The 19,813-nt window shown below is 36.3% G+C and overlaps 1 protein-coding gene across 1 annotated transcript in view; it reads right to left on the reverse strand.

Moving 5' to 3' along the window:
• Positions 1 to 19,813, reverse strand: part of PLXDC2 (plexin domain containing 2) — a 430,861-nt gene that overhangs the window by 146,253 nt on the left and 264,795 nt on the right. The window contains exon 5 of the mRNA XM_004425310.3: positions 4,156 to 4,278. Coding sequence (XP_004425367.1) covers positions 4,156 to 4,278 — 123 coding nt within the window. The remainder of the gene's footprint in view (positions 1 to 4,155; positions 4,279 to 19,813) is intronic.

The raw sequence follows: 19,813 nt of genomic DNA on the forward strand, positions 1-19,813 counted from the left end.
TAGGGAGAGGCTGGTAAAAAGGTACAGACTTTCATTTATACAATGAATACGGTCTGAGGATATAATGTATAACATGATGACTAATTTCTAATACTGTATTGTGTAATTGAAATTTGCTGAGAGTAAAAAAGCGTTCTCATCAAAAAAAGGAAGAAAATACATGAGGTGATCGATGCGTTAATTAACTCAATAGTGGGAATCTTTTTGCAATGTATACATATATCAAATTATCATGTTGTATACTTTAAATATAGAAGTGCGTTTATTTTTTAAGATAAAATTAGAAGTAAAAACACTTGTTTTTGAATTTTACTTTGGTGCTTTTAATCATAGGAAACACCCAACATATACTCCTGCTATAAGGGAAAACCCAAGTCTCCTCCTTTCATGCCCATCTTTGTTTCTATACTACCATTTTTTTAAGATTGGATAAGGCAAGAGGATAATAATAGTGAAAAATTTCCCATAATTATAGAAGTAACGGGGTTTTCTGATCATGAAATACTTCTTAGCAACAGCTTCTTTTTCCTTCACACGTGTCCAAAACTCTCAAGCTCTAGTCTCCTCCTTATTTGCTAATTTCTATTAGACACTTTGGTAGTGCAGAGAAAACATCGATGTAGAGGGAGGAAGACCTAGACTTGTGTCCTGTCTCTAACTTTCTGCTTGGCCTTGGACACTGTTAACCTGCATGAACCTGTTTCTTCTACAACATGGGAGGAATAATTCTTGCCTTCTAGAGATTTCTGTGTGAAATACAAGAAAATATGTACTCAAATTCTTTGTGCAAAAGAGAAGTCTACATAAATTGAGTAATTAAATGTTTTTCATGCAAATTCTGATGAAGATATTCTTAATATATTGTTAGTAGCAGGCTTTTAAATATAACACTGTTTTGTAAATAAGTTTTATATTCTGTAGGAGTATAGATCCCCCAATATTTTTCATTTAAATGGTTCTATATAGTACTAACTGAAAAATTAAAAATGGCTGAAATCTAAAACTTTATGGTATGCAGGTTAGCTGAAGTGGCTTTTAGAGATAAAATCTACCTCTCTAAGCAGCCCCTTACTCATATATTTCTCTCTAGGTAGTGTCTAATACAGGGAGCAATTAGGTAAATAGACCAGGAAGGCACTTTTCCTGGACAACTATAACGTAGGAGAACACACTGCCAAGAGGAAACCTTGAGCTGAGTTCTCTAAAGAAAATCTCTAAAGAGCTGAGTTCGTGAGGTCCATCTGCTGGCTCATGACTGACAATCCCACATTGTTTCTTTCACGATGGGCACAAAATCTAATGGCAATGTTCCTCCTGTCAGAGCTGAAGTTGTTATTTAAGCTCATATATCAGACCACATGAGTCGTTCCACCATGCTATGCACTTATTGGAATTGAGCAGTTGGAACTGAACATCCCTAGGGTGTTTATTTAACCATAATCAAATGATCTGATCACTAATGGATGCCAATTTTTCATCTCCAAAATAAAAACAGGCAAGTAGGATGAGCTAGTGCCATTTCAGGTCACTATTAACTCCAAATTTTCTGATTCTATGCCAAATCAGGCTTCTGGTCATTAGTAAGCATTACACTTTATAATTTGCTATTTATGAGCCATCAAATGATTTTTCTAGTAAAAGGTTTATTTTTATAACTTTTCTAGTTTTTGTGCATTAATATTCTATGACTCACTTAGACTTCGGTAATCATCTAGACTATCTGTAACATTTGCAAGCATAATTTTATTTTTAAAATCTAGTGCTTTAAGACTTACAGAAATATTATCTTAAAAGAAATTTTCTAAACTGCTGTTGTCTCCTTTAGAGAAGTTTTGCTTTCCTAAAGTGTTGAGTTTTTTATCCTTAAACATTTCTTTCAGTGATCCTAACCAAAGTTGGAAACATTTCAGTAAGTTGCTATCATATAAAACGACCTTGTGAAGAGCCTTATAATATTCAAAAGTGCTTCATTCATTTAATAAAAGACAAGCAATTACTCAGCTTTCATTATCATATGGTAAGAACTCAATATTCCCATTGTTCATTACACAGAAGATATTTCAATAAAGTAAAATACATTAATTCTTGAGTATTAATACTTTCATACTTCTCAGAATTAAAAACTCATCTTACATATTTTTTTTTGATTTATTCATTCACTGAATAATTATGGAGGGCCTACTATGTATTGAGCTCCTGTGCCAGGTATTGAAGATAAAATTATTTCTTATCGTCACAGTCCTTATTTGCAAAGAATTTAGCGTCCAGTTGGAGTGGCATACACTCATTTTTAAAAATCATTCAAATGAAAGTAAAATTTAAAAATTAAGAGCTACCTGGGAATACAGTGTATGACAGAGTATATGGAGGGAGAGACTTATTTAATATGATTTATGATTCTGATGCTAATAATATAAAAACTTGGTATCAGAATCCTGTGCTCATGAGTGGATGGCCCCAACATCACCCAGTAAGTGACAGAACTTGGAAAATAATCAACTTTCATCAAATCATTTCCTATTTACTGAGGTGATTTTGTCTGGGAGGTCATGGCACAAGCTTCAGATAAGTTTCCGGCTGTAGTTCTGCCTCAAGTACACTTACAATCAACTTGCACACCTTTGGGCTTTAGCACCTCGTTAATTTTTTTAAAAGAGGAAGGATAGAGTATAATAATTCTTAAAATAATAGAGGGAAGTAATTATTATTGCTAACGTTCAGAGTTGCTTAATATTGGAACACACTTTGGTATTCTTCAATTGTTTGAAATACATTTCTCAGAGTCTATATGAAAACATGTTTCGTTTCCTTCTTCCTTTGCTATTTTGACCTGTAAAATGGCTTCATCATACTGTTCAGAAAATTGTTTTTAGCAAAATGATCACATTTCCCCAAAGCTACTGCCACCATTAAGTCTATACTACCCACTAGTAAATTTCTTCCTTGATCATTATGACAAAAGTAGAAATAACTTTACTCATGCCAAATGCTTCCATTATTTTATAAGATGAAACTGTCATTTGAGAAAATAAATATTATTTTTGTATTAGAAAGAGTACAGAAATTTCTTTCTTTAATTAAGTTTTCCAAAGCAAACTCTTCTTTTCCTATAATTCGTGTCTCTACCAGTGTTACAGGCTTCAATAAGAGATAGACATGAAAATTCAATTGGCAACTTCAAGACCCTAAATTTCTTACTTAGATTTTAATAGAATTTAAAGGCATATTCTAAGTTTTCTCTATTTTAATGTCCTCCAAAGAAATTGTAGAGGTAGATTTTTGTCAGTATATACTTGATAAACCTTAACAGGCTCTATTTCATATTTTTATTTATTTATTTTTTGTGCGGAAGATCAGCCCTGCGCTAACATCCATGCTAATCCTCCTCTTTTTGCTGAGGAAGACTGGCTCTGAGCTAACATCTATTGCCAATCCTCCGCCTTTTATTTCCCCAAAGCCCCAGTAGATAGCTGTATGTCATAGTTGCACATCCTTCTAGTTGCTGTATGTGGGACGCGGCCTCAGCATGGCCGGAGAAGCGATGTGTAGGTGCGCACCCGGGATCCGAACTCCGGCCACCAGTAGCGGAGCGCGCGCACTTAACCGCTAAGCCACGGGGCCGGCCCTATTTCATATTTTAAAGTCAGGAAAACTTAATTTTCTTGTGTATCTTAACTACCCATTATCCTATACTTTTAAAAGTTGTGTTCTTATGGTACATGTAGTTCATAAGTTTCGGAAATTTAATATCAATATATTATGCCACTTGCTTCTATTTGAAGATCAGAATAAAAAATTATCCTTATTTAGTTTGTTTAATAGGAAGGACTTATTGCAAATAGTATCAAATAAATGTGTTTGCTTTGTTCAGGTGTTGTTTGTAACAACTCATTTATTATAGTACCTAATAGATGTTAATAAACACTTGTGGAACAAATGAATGAATGAGTGAATAAATGAGTGACATCTGACCATATACTTTACTCCACATATCAACAAAGTATAACATTTGTCATCTCAGAGCATTTGCATCAAGCAGTTTACAAGTCCAGTCTACCAAAAAAAATACCCCAGGTTACAAAAATATTAGTATGAATCTGTTGTTAGGTGTTAAAAAGTATACATTCAGTGGAAAATAGGCTAACGAATACATACCATTATCAAAATATCTGACCGTTGAATTTCTGGATACACTGGGATCAAAATTTGCCATTAGAGGTGCTATGTACTGTGTGGCTGTTAGCATTCGATGTACAACTTCTCCAGTGTATATGAAACCTACAATTAGAAAAATAGGAAATATGTTAAGAAAAAGCCCAGGTAAAGTTTTAATTAAAATACCTTCAACTCAACTGCAGTCATATTTTGAAAATAAAATATGATAGTAACTGAAAAAAAAGGGAACATAATATCTTAATGTCTGATCAACAATGGTATGGTAACAAAATCTCGTGTGATTTGGTAACTGGTAAACCAGAAATCTATAACATGTATCATTTTGATTGTGGGAAAAGTGACTATTATCTGGAAGAGATTATTAGGCTGAAAAGGCTAATATAGTACTATAAGTAATTCAAACATTTAATTTGCCATTATTAATCCCTTGTTATTTCAACACTAGCAAAACCTGCAAGTCCTTTTTACAAGTGAATGCATTTTCTTGATGTTTAATCGCGTTTTCATAAGCTGCAATCTCAGTTTAGGATGGTTTAGAAACCACACCTGCCTATCTTTAATACTAAAATGCAGAAAATGTTTTGGGTCTTTTTTTCAAGAGTTGAAAGGAGTCTAAACACCCATGGAAAAACTTGCACATTTCTCAGATTGCTCAAATCTTTATAATCCTAGCACCCTACCAAGAGGATAATGATTATATGTTTGCAGATAAGATGGTAAAACACTGATAATGCACAGAGGCCTCTCTATTTAGAGAGTTGTCAGTGCCAGCCTATTCTAGCAGTTGGACAAGCGGGAATTTACTACAGAGAACTTTGTCTTGAATTAACTTTCAATAGCTCCTGTGTAACAACCCTACCCACTTTCAATTATTCACACTGGGTTTATTTACTTTGTGGATTATCCATGATAAATTGTTAATCCTATACTGGCTTCTTGCCTCCAAGGTCTTTAGCTGCCTGAAAGGAGAGTCAGCTCAGGGAATGCTAACTGATTTTAATGTTAGTCTAAGAAACGCACAATTAAGAAGGCATATGAAAATGAGGCCACGCTCGTGCGCGCACATACACAATATTACAAAATAAAATCCAAATCAAATTATTTACGACAATGCAATTGTAACGTTTAGCCAATCATAAGTTAACTAGATATCTGAGGCTATTATAGATCATTTTTCTTCTTTTTTTTTTTTTTTATGTGAGGAAGATCAGACCTGAGCTAACATCCGACGCCAACCCCCTCTTTTTTTGCTGAGGAAGATGGGCCCAGGGCTGACGTCCGTGCCCGTCTTCCTCTACTTTTTATGGGACGCCGCCACAGCATGGCTTGACAAGCGGTGCGACGGTGCGCGCACCGTCCAAACCTGTGAACCCCGACAGGCAGAAGCGGAGTGCGCACACTTAACCACTATGCCACGGGGCTGCCCCTAGATCATTTTTCTATTTTTATAAGAATTAATAAAATAAAACAAGCAAGATTTGAAAAAGAAAATTGTGTAGAATTTAAATCTCTCCAAGTGTTCAAAGTTTTGTTGTTTCACTTCATGTCTGAATAGAGCTCTCATTGGCGTATTGTGCTCTTCATTGTTTCAAATTCTCAACTGTAATTTCTAGGTAAATTATTGGAGAATTAAATCTGTAGTTATTTACTTTGAAATTAACTTCCGTCTTTCTAGCCATGTCTTCTTTCCTTTGACTTCCTTTTCATTTTTCATCAAAGGCATAATAGAATTCTAGCTAGTCACCTTAAAAATGTATTTTTAACTAGTAGAATCTTTAGCAGGTATTTTAATCATCAATTACTTCTTGTTTCTCATTTGCTGAGCAATATCTTTCAAAATAAATGCCCTATGTCTTGAGCAGAACTTTGTACATTTGCAATTCCACATAGCTCAAGTGTACTAAAAAATATTATGATAGAGTGACGGTCATTGCTTTTATGTGATTTCCCTGTAGATTTTCAGAGTCACATTCTTAATGTTCGAAGCCCAAGATCACGTTGTAAAATTATAAAGATGAAGAGTAATTATTTTTCGGGGTCTATGGTTTATTTTTTTCTCCTATCCTCGCCAGCATGCCTTTATAATTTCAGCATTAAAACGGATACAAAAATTCTACAAATGTGATCTTTTAAGGAAAAGATTGAATTATATTCAAAATGTTCTTTAAGGGGACAGTAGCTTTGTGTAGTTATTTCTCTAATTCTATTTTCTCTATGTACTAATAGAAGACACTGCTTATTTGAAGAATAAAGAGGGCAGTAATTCAAGGCAGTAAGAGAATTTAAAAATCAATACAAAATTCATTCTCTAAAACAACTCTATAAGAAAAGCTGCAGCAAATCCTAGAAAAACAGAGTAACAAAATGTACAATCATAAACGATTTCAGATACTTAATTCTTACTGTTAGCATTTATTTATTTATTTATTTATTTATTTATTGTGAGGAGGATTGTTCCTGAGCTAACACCCGTGCCAATCTTCCTCCACTTTGTTTATGGGACACCATCACAGCATGGTTTGATCAGGGGTGTGCAGGACCATGCCCAGGATCTGAAACCAAGAACTCGGGGCTGCCGATGTGGAGTGCGTGAACTTAACCACTATGCCACTGGGCTGGCCCCATATTGTTAGTATCTAAAATAAATAATATATATATATATATTAGTCCTTGAATGTTCCTACATAGATTTGGCAAAAAAATAAATAAATAAATAAAGTTATTCTCTACTCTGTATACCAGTTTTCAGATCATGGGGATCATTAAAATGGCTGCTTCCTTTTATCAGGAAAAAGTTTTCCAGAATTACAATTTCTCAGATTTTGACGGTGAAACTTCAAATTGTTCCCAAAGAAGTAAATAAAAATTTGGAAGAATTTGCTAATATGTAAAAGCTGTAATTACAATTCTTGATTCTTCTATTTTTGTAACATTAAAATAAATTACAGTTACTGTTACTATGAGCACTACAGTTGCTGCAACTACCATTAACAAGAAACAGCTACTAACACGTCTGCCACTACTATTAACCTACCACCACTATTACTACCACCACCACCACCAATGTGAAAAACGATCCAAGGATGCAAAGATCCCACTACTCTGCAAAATGAGTTGAATTTTGCTAATTCAGAGAAGACTTGTTTCCCTTAGCCATATTGAAAGCAGAGTCCTATCAATATCTCAGGTTAGTTCTTAGTAACCAAGAAGTAAGTTGTGGACTGTAGCAATGGGCTCTACTTAGTTCTCCTTACATTCCTAGATTTTAAAAATATCATTTCAGCAGTGGTTAATAACTGAGTGGAGAGAAACCTTGCAGGCCTGCTGAGACCAGGGACGTGTAATTAGGTGTTGAATTGCAACCAGCTATGCAAATTAGAGTCTTTTATGCAACAAAACTTCTGCAAATTGCACAGGCACTCATAGCTACCAATATCCCACTTAGACATTTCCTTTTTTTCTTTAGCTGTCTTGAGCACGTCCAGTTGTAAAGGAAAAAATATTTCATTTTTCTGGTCTCTCACATTTTGAGGTAATTTAAGCAATATATTTCTATTGTTTTTTTCAGACTTGTTTGTAGTCATTTGAAGGGCTAATCAAAAAATGTCCCCTTTGCAGGCTGGCTCTGGTGGCCTAGTGGTTAAGTTCAGTGTATTTCGTTTTGGAGGCCTGGGTTCGGTTCCCGGGTGTGGACCTACACTGCTTGTCTGTCAGTGGCCATGGTGTGGTGGCGGCTCACATACAAAAAGAGGATGATTGGCAGCAGATGTTGGCTCAGAGAGAATCTTCCTCAGCAAAAATAAAATAAAATAAAATGTCCTCTTTGATCATTACATGCTTCTAGTTTAAATAGCACTTACCTGTCTAGTCATATCTGTAGAAAAGTGTTTTTTATCGAGATAATTTAGTACTCAGAAAGAGACCTCCATTTAAAATATCCAAGTAACGGAATCAAATACGTTTTGCTTTTTCAATTTCAAATAATAGCTAACACACTGCACTTCTCATCTACCTTAACCCAGGGTTAAGTTCTGAGCTCAGCTGTAATCAACGGCTTTGTTCTTGTACCTGGAAGGATCTCCTTGGGCTGCTTTCTGTAGGCGGTCTCCGGTCACTTGAAAAATCTAGTGTTAAATCTGTAAACCTCATCAAGTCATTTAGAGATTCTATCATTGTAAGTTTTGGCATGAATAAACCCCACTGAGTCATTATATATTTATTAACCACAAGTATGTATTTACCAACCACAAACACTACTGTGATAATTACTGAAATTAACCAATATCTATACAGGCCTTTACCAATCACATTCTTTTCAAGTATTCTCTTCATTGTATCATTACAATAACTTTGAAAAGAATGATGGTATTATTTTTATTATTTCCATTTATTAAATGAAGGATATAATAAGGCTGGGTAAACTGCCCAAAGCCATATGGCTAGAATCAGTGTTCTGATTCCAAATTTTATGTCTTCACAATACATTTTAGAATTCATTATGTGCACAGAACAAAATACTCTCTCTCAGAGGATTTCATACTTAAGGCGTTTGAGGAAGAAAAGAACTGTTTTCTCTGTGAAAATTCCAACATCTATACCTTAGAGCAAAGTTGTAGTCATCTCAAATCCTGTACTTTTATTGTATTGCTTTAGCTTCTGTTGTTTTAATTAGTAAATTCTCTAAATAAGTTTAAATTAGATTCCTCTATTGCAGCCCACCAAATGAGACTTAAATTGGTAGAGAATTTATTTAATGGTAGAATTAAATTATTTCCTAGCCGTGTGACTAAGTTACTTCACCTTGCTGCACCTCAGTTCCCTAATCTGTTAAATGGGGCAGTAATGGTATCAATATCATTGGGTTGTTGTAGTGGTTGAATAAATTGATACATGAAGAGGACTTCAAAATAGTGTTTAAAATAAAATTTGCGGAAAACAACCAATTGATTAAATTCCCTCTATTTTTTATTTCTGAAGTTTTTTTCTGTCTAATGTATACAAATTGATTAGACATACACCAGAATGTTTATACGACTTCAAAATTGTGTTTCAGACTCAAGTGGTAAGACAGGTGTTTCTTTGCATTATTCCAGTTTGTGTTGTAACACCACTGACCCTAACTACAAGACAGTAGATACTAAAAAGTCTTAATGTCCAAAGTTCTACATTTGATATATCTTTCCTTACATTCTGATGGAATAAGCGCCCTGTAAAAATATTAATCTCCTATTGGTTGCAAATGGTTGTTTCATTTAATTGGAAGTGTCATAGTAATAAAGAAAGCACGAAGAGGCTATAATTGCCTGTGAAACATTCTGTGAAACTTTAATGTGTAAAGGGCTACATAAAATATTCTACTTCATCATCTTTCGCTTGATATTTGTGACCCCGGAGGTAAGGTTGGAGCGCATGGGTATGCCTATAGGGCCTTGAGTATTTATAGTTCAATGCTATCTTTAGAATACAAATGACAATGGTGTATGCCACCGCTGTCACCTTTATGTTGTGTGTACTATGATCCCTACACACAAATCAAATCTGAAATTTATGGTCTTTTATCCATGAGGATTTAGAGAACAGATTCCTCATACTGACCCCTCATTAACCTTATATACCATCCGTTCCGTTTCTATTCACGAAGACCTGAGTTATTTAACTGGGAGTTGGTGGTGGTTAGTATTTTGTCGGTTGCTCAATGTTTGTGGTGGACAACTTGCTTGAAACAAAGAAATGAAGTCTGAGCATGATTCAACTTACATTTTGCACAAATGCCGTTTTCTGAATCATAATACACTCTAACATGCTAAAAACCACCCCTTTTCAGACAAATACTTGTTTGTAATTCAGTCAGCCTTTAAAACAAAACCATATGTGACAGCAATTGCTAACTTGAAAATTAAAAGTTGTGGTAAGTTATCTTGTACTATAGCTGTCTGCCAGCTGCAACTGTACGATGACAGGTTGCATGTAACAAGCTTCCTCTGGACAAAATTGTTGCTAGTAGACCTCACAGTTCACTGTGTGGATATTGGTTTGTACATGTGTCCTAGATGGTTCAAGAGAGAAAAAAAAGAAGCATTTCTCAAGTTCATGTGAGCTTACTAACCACTGGCTCCTGGAAAGCAACCTATAATATTGTCAATCACCAAATATTTTCTATTTACAATTCCAACCAGCTGTCAAGGTAAAACGTATCAGCTATACTCTATATAGTAAAAGTTTTAAAATATATATGTTAAAATTTATCACATCTCATAGATTCCTTTATTCCATTGGCTTAAAGCACCTCTGGGGACTACAAATGACAACAAAGCCATCCTTTGGGGAAGACAGCAACAGGTGATGACTTGGTTAGTGGCTGCAAATTATGTTCACGAAATTACCAATACAAAAATTTATGTTGACTATATAAAGAGCCTCTCTCCAACTTTAGAAAAAAGAGCAAGAGCCAGAATTGCATAGTTGAGGAGAGGAAGAGAGACAAAGACCTGTAACTTGTTTCACTTTCATTTTGAACTAATATCAGAACTGCAACCTACCGTTCTTGCCTTCTCCGTCTTGTTTCTCAAATAAATCAATGTAAGTTGTTCTTAACTCATGTTAATTCCTAGTGGTGACTGTCAACAGCACCCCTTTCTCTCTCCTCAAATGCTTCTGATTATCTAGTATTCCAGAGATGGGTCCATTCACACCACAGTTAATGGCGCCCCCTGGAGTTGTGTCGTGCACGAACTAAATCGCTTTTCATGGAGGCACAGAATTGCTCTCGTTTGCTTGAATTTCAAGTTCTTCCCTCTATTCAGACCAATCCAGGTATTATTTCAAAAGCCTTACTCCTACATGGGGAAGCAAGGGAGGGTTGCTTTGAATTATTTATGTTCCCATGAGGATTCAGGGATCTTCTTGTTAAATGTTGGACTCATATGTGGCAGCCAAATTACAGCTAGGAGTTAGTCCCCAGTACCTCAGGTCCACTTGGTTTTTGGGTATGCTGACCCAGGTTTGCAAAGCGTCTATATTGAATCCCACCTAGTGTCTTGGACCCTGCTCTCTGTGGGCAGTCTTTGTAGAGGACAACTACTTGGCTTCCTGACCTATGAATATCAGCTTCCCTTGGAATTTCTGCCCATTTACTGGGACCTAAATAATCCCTTTGGGAAACTCCTAGGACAGCTCTAAGTTATCAGCTGGGCCTCCATCCAGGCTCTGTCCTGCTCTAGAGATGGGGCTCATGCCTTGTTCTGGCTTTCACTCCATCCCCAGGGGCCCCCAGCTACCATGAGGAACAATGATAACTATGCCTTCCTTTTCTAAGGACTTAAAAACAGTTAGTGAGAGGCCAGCCCCGTGACTTAGCAGTTAAGTGCGGTGCTCCGCTACTGGTGGCCCCGGTTCGCATCCCGGGCGCGCACCGTTGCACTGCTTGTCCAGCCATGCTGAGGCGGCGTCCCACATACAGCAACTAGAAGGACGTGCAACTATGACATACAACTAACTACTGGGGCTTTGGGGAAAAAAGAGAAAAAAAGGAGGAGGATTGGCAATAGATGTTAGCTCAGGGCTGGTCTTCCTCAGCAAAAAGAGGAGGATTGGCATGGATGTTAGCTCAGGGCTGATCTTCCTCACACACACACACACACACACACACAAACTGTTAGTGAAATCCACTTTTAAAATGTCCAGAAACAGCCCTGGAAGGAAGATGACCAAATGTAAAGAAAGGCCACCTTCAGATAGGGGCCTTTTTTCCTACATCATCAGACTTTACTGTACTTACTGAATAACCTGTAGTACTGCATGTCTTACTTTAAAAATCAGGTAAATTTAAAGTAAAAATATCACGTAGAAGGCGAATACCTCGTTTGGATTCTTACCCAGAATTGTAGCCTATCCAGCCTCTAGTTTACAAAACAAATTTTATTCTTCGTTTTTGAAATTATGACTATACTTTCCCACCTCCATTCCTCCAGAAATGTTTTTGTTTTCCCTCATTGTTTAGACATTCCTAGGAGAGACAGGATTCTCATCCCTGAGTTTTACCAGAATCCATCTAAGTTGGTTCATGAAATGTCTGGAATGTACTGACAATCTCTTCATTGTCCCTTCCTTTTCAGTGCAAGACAAGTACCATTCATCTAGACAGGAAAGAAGCTAAGAGAGTAGAAGAGCTTTGCTTTCTCAGAGACAGCCCTCTGCATTGCACCACCAGTCCCAAATCAAGGCCTGTTCCTTACTTTTTTCTCTAGCATGACTAAAATATCCCAATTGTTGCCTCAGACGGTTTGGATTTTAATGCCTTAGCATTTAGCTTATAGATCCAATCTGGTGTCATATATATACTGTTTCAGATAGATGGATAGATAGATAATATGTACACTGTATGTAAGTGTAGTGTGTGTACATATGTATACACACACATATATAAGACACGTTATAGATATATATATATAGATATATACATATACACATATGCATTTCTCTCCATGAGGAGTCAAAGTGCAGTGGAAAGGCCTCTGAGTTCTTCATCCTTTACAAGGTGTGTGATCTCACATCATCACTTACTCTCACTGAGTCGCAATTTCTTCTGTAAAATCAGGCTAAAATTAACTCCTTTACACAACATTGTTGTGTGCATTAATCAGTGAAAAAAGACGATACCAATGTGGCTGCAGTTCCACATTCAGCACATATATATGGAGCATCTGTGTTGCTCTGACATCCTTTTAAATTCGAGCTCTGGAGAGGCTCCCTCTGCAGCTGCATTGATTCCTCTCCTCCTCTGCTCTCGATCTTTGCGGTCCTGCGGTCGGGCTCAAATTCCTCTGATATTTCCAACCTCCGTGAGACATGTGCCCTTTTACAATCTTAGAATTGTGACAGTAACATTTTCTCGGATGTTTTAGTAGCTTGGTCCCTTAAGGTGACACGTGGTCAGTGAGAGGGACAAAATAACCATAACAAAAGAGCATTGATCCAATTGTATATTCATGTTACACTGTGCACTTTGTACTTTCAATATGCCCTACAATTTTAATACTCAAAACATTAGATGCTGAAAGAAAAACTCACTCTATCTGAGAAAAGAAAGGAATTTATATATTTGGTTTTGTTTTTATAAACATATGTGTGTATACATATATACATATATGTATATATACACATACACACATGTATACACATACATATTATATATACATATATTGTACATACACACATGTGTGTATACATACGTGTATATATATATAGAGAGAGAGAGAGAGCATCTTAGAGTACATAGATTTTGTCAATCAATATAAAATGCATATTAAGTATCTTAAAGTCTGAATCACAATAAAATCCGATCAGCTTACTTCCTCTGAAAGCATTTTAGACATGGTTTCACCCATTTTGCTGGCCCAATGCACAGACTCATCAATATCTTGGTTAATGCCACTTAGATTGAGCTTTTCAAAAATGCATTTATTTTCACAGATGTAACATATTCTTACATAAAATTTATCAACTCCATCTTAGCAAACACCGTAATCACTGAGAGTAGTGAGAGACTCAAAGAAGCTCTAAGACCTTCTTTCCACATGCAAGCCTTATATTTCTCTCTCAACTCTCTCCCTCACACTAAAAGAAAAAATAAGCAACAATCAAAAAATCAAGTTTATTCAGGCTCATCTCTTCCTCGTGTTGACTCAGCAGAGGGTTTATTAGAATATTCTTCCCGTACAGGTACTATATAGAATTACTTGTATTCATTTGGGATATGGTCATTGAGGCCAAAAAGAGTAGAATTTGCTTACAATTACCATCTATCCCACAAATTAGATCCCAATTCAAATGTTAGAGATTCTGCTTCCTATAATCCTACCTTGAAAAAATTTGACTGGATATATTTATTTTGATCAAACTACTGACAAAGCATTTTCCTTTGACCTTGAGAGTCTTTGCAAGTACTATTTAGATTCTAAAATTCTTAAATACATATTCAAACATTCATACACATTCAAATATGGATATTTTGTGATGTTCAACCAATTTCTATCTGTTTATATATGTGACTGTGTATTTTAATGATTTTAACAGTAAATCTTAAAAGTATAAACTTCATAATACATGCATAGAATATGTGCTTATGCATATATGAATAAGTAATGAGCACTCTTGTATCAGTTTATCTACCATCCAGACTGGAAAATATACAATAAAGCACAAATACAATCTTGAAAATGCACTGTGTTTCCCTCCTGAGAGCTAACCACTATCATGAATTTTTTTCCTTCCTTTTCTTTATAGTTTTTACACTATGTTTTCATTGCTAAAGATGATTAGCTTTGCATATGTTTAGACTTTAAAAGAATTGAATTGTATTGTAAGTATTCTCTTGAAAGTTTTTATTTTTGTTTAAATCTACATTCCTGGAAGAATCATCCCTGTTGTGTATGTGGCCATGTTCCATTCATTTTTCACTGTTGTATCACATTCCACTATATGAATATATATATACTATGATTAGTTTACCCATTAGACTCTTGAGGACATTCATGAGTCTCATTTTTTTGCTATTACAAATGGTGCTACCATTAAAAAATTCTACATATGCCCTGTACTGTTATATGCTTATATGTACAAGATTTTCTAATGTATAAACCTAGAAGCTGTATGGCTAAATCATAGGACATGCATATGTGCAACTTCACTAGATAATGAATTGTTTTTCTAAGTAGTGACACCAATTGACACATCTACCATTACTATACACATATTCGTATTGCTTCATACCCCCATCAAAATTTGATATTGTCACACTTTTAATTTTTTCCAATCTGGTAGTTGTGAAACTACATTGCATTGTGGCACTTATTACATTACTCAATTAAAATTACTCAATTACAGGGGCTGGCCTGGTGGTGTAGTGGTTAAGTTTATGCACTCCGCTTCGGCGGCCCGGGGTTCGCAGGTTCAGATCCTGGGCGGCGACCTACACACTGCTCATCAAGCCATACTGTGGCAGTATCCCACATTCGAAATAGAGGAAGATTGGCACAGATGTTACCTCAGGGCCGATCTTCCTCAGCAAAAAAATAAATTAATTAAAAATTAAATAAAATAAAATTACTCACATTGAAACTCATATGAACTCCATATTTCAAATACATATGAAATTCAATATTTTTTTCAGAAGCTCATTTGCCATTGAAGTTTCCTTTTCTGTGAAGTGCCTGAAAAATTATTTTCCTTTTTCTTATTGATTTCTAGGACTTGTTTTTTTAGCTTTTCAAAAAAAATAAATTGTCGATACTACATATGGTTTGTCCTTTTTGTGCATTCTTAAAATGCTTCCTTACTCTGAAGTTATAACGATATTCTTCCCTACTCTGATATTATACATATATTCTTCTATATTGTTCTCCAAATATTTTATAAATTTACCTATCACATTTTTTTCTTCCACCTATTATTTTTGAAGGGTATAAAATATGGGTCAATTGGTGCTTTTTTTCTATAGGGATAGCCCACTATCATTTTTTAGAAATTTGATCCTATCCTCACTGACCTGCAATATCAATTTAATCATAAGTCTAATTTTCATAAATCTATGTGACTCCTCCTGGAGTCTCTATTCTGAGTCAGTATGTTTATTCCTCTGCAGAACCACGATGTTTTATTACTACATGTTCGTACCTGGTATATCAAGAACCCATCAACCATTAACTATCTGTCTTTTCCTTTAAGAATGGATGACTATCCCTGGTCCTTTGTTCTTCTATATTTACTTTGGGATTAGTTTGTCAAGATATACATACACACACGTGTACAAAAATAAAATAATCATGTTAGATTTTGACTAAAATTGCATTGAATTATAAGTCAGGTTGGGAGGAATTCATTCCTTTTGATTTTGAGTCTCCTCACCCATGAACATAGTATATATCTTTATTTATTTAGGAATTCTTAGATATGTTTCACTATTTTTTAAATTAATTTTCTCAAAAATGTCCTGAACACCATTTTTAGATTTACTCCAATTTACTTAGCTTTTTTGAAGCTATTATTACTGAAAACTTTATTTTCCAGTAGTTTGTGATGGCATTCAGAAACACAGTTGACTTTGTATGTTGATTTTATATTCAGCAATCTTGTTCAACTTCCAAACTAATTCTAATAATTTGTCTGTACATTTTTGGGGGTTCTTGTATGTTGACAATCACATCATTTGAAAATGAGAATATTTGTTCTTTCCAATCATTATATCTTTTATTTCTTTTTCACTGGTTAGATATTGTTTATGGTTCTAATGCAGAACAATAAACTCTTATTTTAAAACAGATATCTACTAAATGATAAACTGAAATCTGTTGAACATGAAGGAAATACAATTCAGAATCTAAGTAAAACAATCATCACAAAGGTATTTTATAAGACTGAAAAAATATTTTGTAAAACATTTAGGTAGAATGTCACTGCTAAGGAATAATAATTTCGTTTACTTCTTTCTATTTCTTCTTACTTCTAGGAAATTCATACACACCTTAGAGAGAAATAGGTAACTTTCTCTCAAGCCATCAATCTGTAGATATCTGAAGACTTTACTTCTCTTGCTACTTCATTAGAGACGTTATTTTTCCATTTCCTTTGCAACATTTTTACTTCAATTAAACCTTCACATCTTATTATCCAACCAAAGTAAAGCAGTAGGAAATGTTATTCGCAAAAGTGGCTCATTTACTTCTCAACTGACTGTGCCTTTGACCAGAACAATACTTACTGGGAACAGGAGGAAAGGGCTATGGAGCAAATGAAAGTCAAGCAATAGAACCACAACGCTGGGACCAACCCAGAGAGTGAATGAGTAATGCTCACCCCTCTTAGGTTAACTGGTACAACCAGTCGACAGTGCACTTCCAAGGGCAGCTGCAACATTGCACTGCCTCCCAGGGAAAATAAGAGATCCTTAGATTTTTTTTTTAACACCTTTACATTTATATGTGCCAAAAAGGCTCGGGGGCAAAGCTATCATCTTCTTTGGTGGAAAAGAGGCACTTCTCCAAGGGGCCTGCAGGAAGGCGTGGAAGCTATACTGTAATTGATAACCTGATTTTCTAACACATTAGCTTTTGTGGAAGAAACAGAGCAGCAAGAGCCAGTATCTCAAAGGTACTTTTGTGTAACTTGTTCAGACTAATCAGAACTGAAGAGACGATTCTTTTTTATTTCACTTTGTGTCTGCTAAGGCAGAGAATGAAAAGGTTCACCATGCTGGAAGGAATTCTTTCCCTGGACATTCATCTGTAGTCCCCGTTCAACGCGAGAGTGGAGCAGTCAAGGTGGCTGCAGGTAGAATTTGGCCTCGATGACATAACCCGGCCATAACAGTGCCCCTCGTATAAGTGCCCGGAGCTCCATGAAACCAGGGCAAGCCTATGCTCAATCAGACACCAGCGCTGAAGTAATGCCCCTTTAAATCTTTCTAAATAAAAATGAAGAATGTCTTAACTTTTCCACAAATTTGGGATACAGGAGGCATGGGGAGACATAGATAAAATTTATTAGTGTTCATTATTCAGGCTTCGACGTTTCCTTTTTCATACATTGCCACTGTCAGAAATCCTACTCATGTACTTAACGGCCATTAGCTCCCTCTTTCCTATTTACACCTTCTCTCAAGAAAAATTTAACGGGTTATTATGTACCACGGTATGAGTGGGATATAATCTTTCTGGAGTTATCTCCTCCAAGTTTTCCGATTAATGTTATTGAGGACGATGACCCTCTTTAAGCTAAAGAAATAGTTCGCTGTGGTTGTTACCAACAATGGGCTGAATTCACCCAGTGAGCATCTACTCACTGCTGATCTTGGGTAGAGAGACAGCACAGGTACTCCACTAAGCCCGGACCATCCTGCAAACCGTGGAGGGTGAAATCATGTGAACGTGGGTCACCACAGCCCCTCAGGTGGCCTATATCTTCTGTAGGCTCTGCAACGCTGAAGGTTTTTGAAGACTTGACACTCAACACAATCACACTGCAAGTGTGGGTTATGGGTGTTGGAGTGACATGCTGGCCCCTCTGGCTTACATATGGCCAAGTGGCTACTGCCCAATGACTTTACAATAAATTATACAAAATCCAATTTCATTAGATCTAGCCATTCCAGAGACACTTACATTTGAGGAGAAAGTGTTAAAAAAAATTGCATTGTGGATTTGTTTCATCTCCTTATTAAATAAGGTTTTAAGGATAGGTGGGTCAATTTATTAATCTTCACATATGCTGCTTGTCTTAGCATAGTGTCCGGTATATAAGTAATAAATTGGGTTTCAGGAATGAGAATTGTTGCGTTTCCAAATGCCACAGCTTGACGTATAAAACCCTTCCTGGTCTGGTCAGCCTGGCTCTTCAACTTGATCTCCCACCTCTCCCCCACATGTACCCTGTGCTTCAGCTACTCACAGCTCTCCACAGGTGCTGCGGGTTTTATGTATTTTCACACACTGCTTTTTCTGCCTGAAATACGCTTTCCCCATTCCGTGCCCTGAAAAATCCTATTCATCTTTCAAGCTTCAATTTAAACGTCTCCTCTTCTGTGAAGGCTTCTTTTATCCTCTCCAAACCCAGAAGATCTGATTACACCCTTCGGTGTTCCATCTCTGTACTCATTCACACTACTATTATAGGTCTGATCACGCTGAGTTACAATTGTTTATTTTCACATCCATACCCTGGCCGGTTCCCCTCTCTTATCACCTGTTACAGACCCTCGAGGACGGGCACCATAACTTTTTCATGTTTGTGTCTCAACACAGTATCTGATAGTCATTCACGTACTCATCCATTTATTGAAAGCTTAGTATGTTTGAGGGATCCAAGCAATTATGGAGGGCTTAGTACATTTGAGGGATTGCAACAGCCATCGAGGTGAGAGTGGGGAGAAGGACATTCTCCGGACTTCACGGAGAATGGTGTGTGAGGAGGCTGGAGGGCCACAGTCAGAGGTCAGACAGTGGGAGGCCTCGCTGGCCACAGCAAAGGTTCGGGGATTTTTTTTCAAAGGCAATGGGAACACACTGAATGACTGAAGCAGAGACTTAACACGACCAGATTTGCTTCATTGGAACAGCATTCTGGTAAACATCACATTCAGGAGAGTGTTTATTTCCAGAGAAGGAAAGTGGAGAATACACAGAGAAGAGTACATAGCAAAATCCAACTCTGTCTGTTTTTTTCCCCCTTCAGTCTGAATATTGGGTACACAAGGGTTTTCTATATTATCTCTATATATTTTTTGTACAGCTGCAATACTTCAAAAACACTTTTAAAGTTTATTCAGGCAGAGGATGGGCAACGAGTAAGGAAGACTCATACTTGAAATAAGGTGAACAATTCACTGTCTAGTTCAATAATGATGGAAAAATGGAATAGGCTTAAACTGGGACGTGGACAGAAGTAGACACATCAGAGCATTTTTCAGAAGTAGAATCAATGTCCAGATGGTTTATGAGATGCAGGGTGAGACTGCTGAGGAAGGAGTCAAATGGAAGATGAGGGTGCCATTTACTAAGATGAGGATCTCGTGCAGCAAAAGCTACATCTAGGCTTCTAGGCTAGTTTCAGAATAAAAGTGTGCCAGCAATCTAATTCGACTTCT

Source organism: Ceratotherium simum, chromosome 32, assembly GCF_057802395.1.
Source record: "Ceratotherium simum simum isolate JZ-2026a chromosome 32, ASM5780239v1, whole genome shotgun sequence".
Classification (NCBI taxonomy): Eukaryota; Metazoa; Chordata; class Mammalia; order Perissodactyla; family Rhinocerotidae; genus Ceratotherium; species Ceratotherium simum.